Source organism: Pterocles gutturalis, unplaced genomic scaffold (assembly GCF_000699245.1).
Source record: "Pterocles gutturalis isolate BGI_N339 unplaced genomic scaffold, ASM69924v1 scaffold113, whole genome shotgun sequence".
NCBI classification, from domain to species: domain Eukaryota; kingdom Metazoa; phylum Chordata; class Aves; order Pterocliformes; family Pteroclidae; genus Pterocles; species Pterocles gutturalis.
Window position 1 is genome coordinate 16438 of NW_010117597.1, and position 4384 is coordinate 20821.

Below are 4384 nucleotides of genomic sequence, written 5' to 3' on the forward strand. Positions count from 1 at the left end.
GCAAGTAAGGAAGGAAGAAAGGAAGGAAGGAAGGAAGGAAGGAAGGAAAACCAGGTTAAACTGGTGCCAGGCTTGTCTCTTGTTGGGGTGCAGAGGCAGGCGGGTAAGTTTAAGCCCTGGGGTTTGCAGTGTGATGCTTCACGGGAAGCTGGCCCCGGGGTTTGAGCCCTGTGGCAGCTGACGTGGTGGCTGTGCTGGGTGCGCAGGCTGAGAGGAGATGATTTTCCACTCAGCCGCAGGCTCCTGCGCCCATCGCCCTCATCCTGCGTCACCCCGGCAGGGCTCTTCGCCGCGGGAGCCTCCCAGAGCTTAGCAACGTTTAGCGAGCTGACCTATAAATCCTCGGCACAGATTTTCCCCATGTCAAGTCCTATCTGTTTCCATGGCAAAGAATAGTTGTGTTTATGGTCATTTGCGGTCCCGTTGGGATATAAATTTATTTCCTGCAGAATCGCCTCTCCCTGCTGAATTGTAATGAGGACTCCAGCAAGAAACAATTGAAAGAATAAAATCCACATCAACCAGTTTTTCTTCCTTTTTAAAGTGCAGCCCTTCTTCCAGATGTTACCAGGCTTTGATGTGAAATAATCTGGGACCCCCTGCCCACACCTGGAGCCATCTCAGAGGGGCTGGAGCCTCTGTGTGCGGGGGGTCCCTGTTCAGAAAGAGCTCACGTTCCCCCCTTAGCAGCCCCCAGCCACTGAACCCCTCCCAGTACAGCCCAGCAGACCCCACTGAACAAACCTGTGCTGCAGGGTCTGTGAGCTGCAGCTGGGTTGGACGGGGCAGCAGGCTCGGCAGTCCCCGTCCTGGCCCGGAGCTATGTGCCGCGTGCCGTGCACGGCTGTTCCTGGCCACAGCCAGGCTGCTCCGGCAGCACAGACAGGGACAGGAGGGTTTGTCATGGCTCCGAAGGACGGGCTGGGCTGCTCAGATCACCTACAGTTCCTGCAAACATCAGATGGCTTTGGGATGGAGCAAGCAGAAGGGGTAAGATGTTAGCATCTTTAATTTAGACCAGGTGGAAGTGATTCAGGATGGTGCTGAACTTGGCTTAATGCACTTTAAATGAAGCCTGGGCTCCGGCACAGCCTGGTTTTGGAGAAGGTTTGCCTGCGCAGAATTAGCGTTATGAAGCTTTTTTTGTTCCAAGAAGGCAGATCTAATTACACTGAAGAGGCAGAGCTGTGGCTGCAAAGGTCTCTTCTTGTTTCCCAAGCCAGCTTTCCTGGGTCCCTCCTTTTTCCCCCGTTGTACTGCATTACAGAGACATAATGGGGAGCTCAGCTTTACCTCTAGCTCTTGTGCGAGAGCCGTAGGAGATCCTGCTGCTCACACGATGGGTGTGAGCTTCCCCAGGTGGTTAATTTTGGGAAGGAGAGAGTTCAGCTGCCTAAGAGGATGATTTGCCTGCTGCACAGATTCCCGAGGGAAATTCTCTTCTGTCTCCTGTTAGAGGAGCTATAAATAAATGGGCCATGGTTTAGGGGGGTGCAAAGCAGGTGGAAAGGAATGCCAGGCTCTGGGAATAAAATCGCCCGATTCTCCCGTACGTGACGGCCGCCCTGTTTCCCACCTGCCACCCATGTCCGTTCTCTCTCCGCCAGGTTCACGGCTGCGGGGACAAGGCCAGGGCCCACGCGCGGCAGAGGATCAGCAGGGAGGGGGTTCTCTATCCCGGGAGCGGCTCCAAGGACAAGTCCCTGGACCCCGCCAAGAGAGCCCACCTCCAGCGGCGCCTGGACAAGAAGCTCAGCGAACTGACCAGCCAGAGAAAGAGCAAAAAGAAGGACAAGGAGAAGTGAAAGGTCTGAATGCTTCCTTCTTAACCTTGAAGCCACAGATCAGGTGCGTGAACCAAAGATGCTGTTAAAGCCCCAGGGCTGTGCTGAGCCCCAGAGGGGAACGGGAGCTCTCCTCTTGCGGGGTGGACAGCTTGGAGCCAGCGTGCCTGAATAAATCCTCGCGGGCCTCCCTGAACCGCAGAGCTGAGCGGGGGAAGGCGAGCAGCGTTATCTGTCCCGGTTATCCCTATTGACAGAGCAGCGGGTGTGCACAGAGAGGCTGGAGGACGCCGGGAGCACGGATATTAAACCACCTAAAGCCATCGGCTGTCACGGTGCCTTTTCTCCCTGCCGCAGTTCAGAGATAAATGGCTGCGAGCAGGAACGGGGAAGGGACCGAAAACCCCAGGTGACCCTCTCCTTCAGGGAGGATGACTAAGAAAATGATGACTCCAGCTCCCTTTTCCCAGTCCAGCAATCCTCCCAGTGCAGAGTGGACTGGTGTGTCCGCACAGCAGCCAGCAAGCCCCAGCACCCCGGGCTGCATCCCCTCCCCAAGGGAGAGAGAGCCGTTGGGAAAGCCCCCAGGCAGGATACAGCCCTTGTGCAGCCCCCCAGGCGGGAGGGAGCCTCTTGCTCAGCATCACCCTTCCCTCCTAAACCCCTTCCCTGGTCCTGTGCCCCCCAAATCCACCCACAGCCCCCCACCCTACCCGTCTCCGTGATGGCTCCGAGCAGGTACCGGTGCATCACCCAGGGTCTACCACCCCCCGAGGAGTGGCTCCAAAGCCACTTTTTGTCCCCAGGGTGGCACACACAGGCACCAGGATGAAGGAAAAGGTGCTGAGGTGCCTCCACAGAGGAGGGGCTGGAGAGGGGTGCAGTAAAAGCCCCCAAACCACACATGTCCCATGATTTTGGGGCTGAACATCGCAGATCTTGCCCACTGGTGATTTGAGTGCCTGTGGAAGCACTCATCTCATCCTGGCCAGAGGCTCAGCAGGTTGCAGGGGCTGCAAGACAGACAGGTATTTCTGTGGCCATCCCTCTTCCCAAATGCTAGAGGAGGGAGCTAATAAGCAATAGATTTGCTAATAAGCAAATTTTCCCCCAGACCTCGGTGCCTGTTAATACAGGCTGTGAACACCTTAAAAAAAACCCCAAAACAAAACACACCAAAACTTTCTTATCCTTCAGCAAAGCTCATCCTTCCAAAGCCCCTCCATTCACAGCCCCACTCCTGGGCAAGCCCTGGCTGCCTGTCCCTCCCGGGGCTCCCAGCATGGCCTTGGCTCGTGCCATGGCCCCGGGGCCACCGTGCGTCAGCCGCGGAGGGATGGCACCGGCTGACGCGGCAGCAGATGGGACAGCAGGGCTCCTGCAGGGAAAGGTGGGGAGGAGGAAGGGAGGGAGCGGGGGAGAAGGAAATCTGTGCATCGGCGAGCGGGGCTGGGCGCACGCAGGGGGAAGAGCTGGAGCCGTGCCTGCCAGGGCCTGCGGAGGGGGGAGACGCAGCAGAGCAATCGCAGCCTCGTCCCAAAACCAAGGTCAGGCGGAGAAGACAGATGAGCAGAAAGGAAAATTGCTGCCAGCTCAGGGCACCACCTCGGCGTTATTTTTAATCAGTGGTAAATGGCTCATTCACACGTTTTTTTTCCTGCTCAAATCATTCAAGCAACCACATCCCTGCCTGTGCTCGCCCTGTGGCACTGGCTCCCTGGCAAACAGCCCCAGACACCCCCACATTTCCCTGCCCGCCTTCCCCCAGCGTGCGGCAGGCAGAGAAAAGCCGAGGATCCGGTACAGGTGAGGGATGTGGCCCCAGGGCATCCTCTGCCCCCCAGCCCATGCCCTGGGGGGGGCTCCAGCAGCTCCTCCATCTGTCACCCTCCAGAAAATCAGGTGGGCGTCAGCTGCCCCCCAAAAACCCCAAACCTTACCCCAGGGCTGGTCCTCGCTTGGGCCAGGAGCCCATGGGCAGACAGACTCCAAAGAGCTTTTTCCCCTCCCTTTGCCCCAAAACAGGAGTTGGGCTTAAAAGTTACAAAACTGGGGGTCTCTCGTGTCTGCCTGCGGTCCCAGGGCCAAGGCTTGGGATAAACCGAGTGACCTTTGGGATGAGCAAGGCAAAGCGCGACTCCAGGACCAAGGGCTGTCAAAAACACAGCTCTCAGCCTGGACCTGACCTCAACCCCACGAGGCTGGAAAAGCTCTTGTCCAGCTCTGCGGCCAGCAGAGAGACGGGCAGGGGTTTACTCTGCTCGAAAAATCATGGAAGGGAAAACCATCTATAATAACGATTTATTTTTCTGCTGTCATTTCTCCCTTTTTCCATTCTCATGGGAAACATTTCCGCCCCAGTGCAGCACAACAAAACCCCTCTGAACCCCAACAGAAAACCACACACCGAGAGAACCCGTGCCGTGCCGGCACTTTATCAGCCCCCTCCCCATTTCCCCCCGGTTCGACCCAAAACCGCCTTCCACAGAGATCCACCCCCCCGGAGCCCTCGGGGTCCCCTTCGAGGGCTCTGCCGATGTTGGGGAGCCCACGGGATGCTCGGAAGCCCGGCTGGGGCCAGGCAGCGGTGTGGAGGGTGG

General features: G+C 57.6%; 1 protein-coding gene across 1 annotated transcript in view; it reads left to right on the top strand.

The window, feature by feature from the left end:
* The window catches only part of LOC104463460 (DNA-binding protein SMUBP-2-like), a gene marked incomplete at its 5' end in the record, with an annotated part of 12012 nt that extends 9919 nt beyond the window's left edge, over positions 1 to 2093 (top strand). The window contains 3 exon segments of the mRNA XM_010075818.1: positions 1608 to 1796; positions 1798 to 1848; positions 1989 to 2093. Coding sequence (XP_010074120.1) covers positions 1608 to 1796; positions 1798 to 1848; positions 1989 to 2093 — 345 coding nt within the window.
* Between the last annotated feature and the right edge of the window lie 2291 nt (positions 2094 to 4384).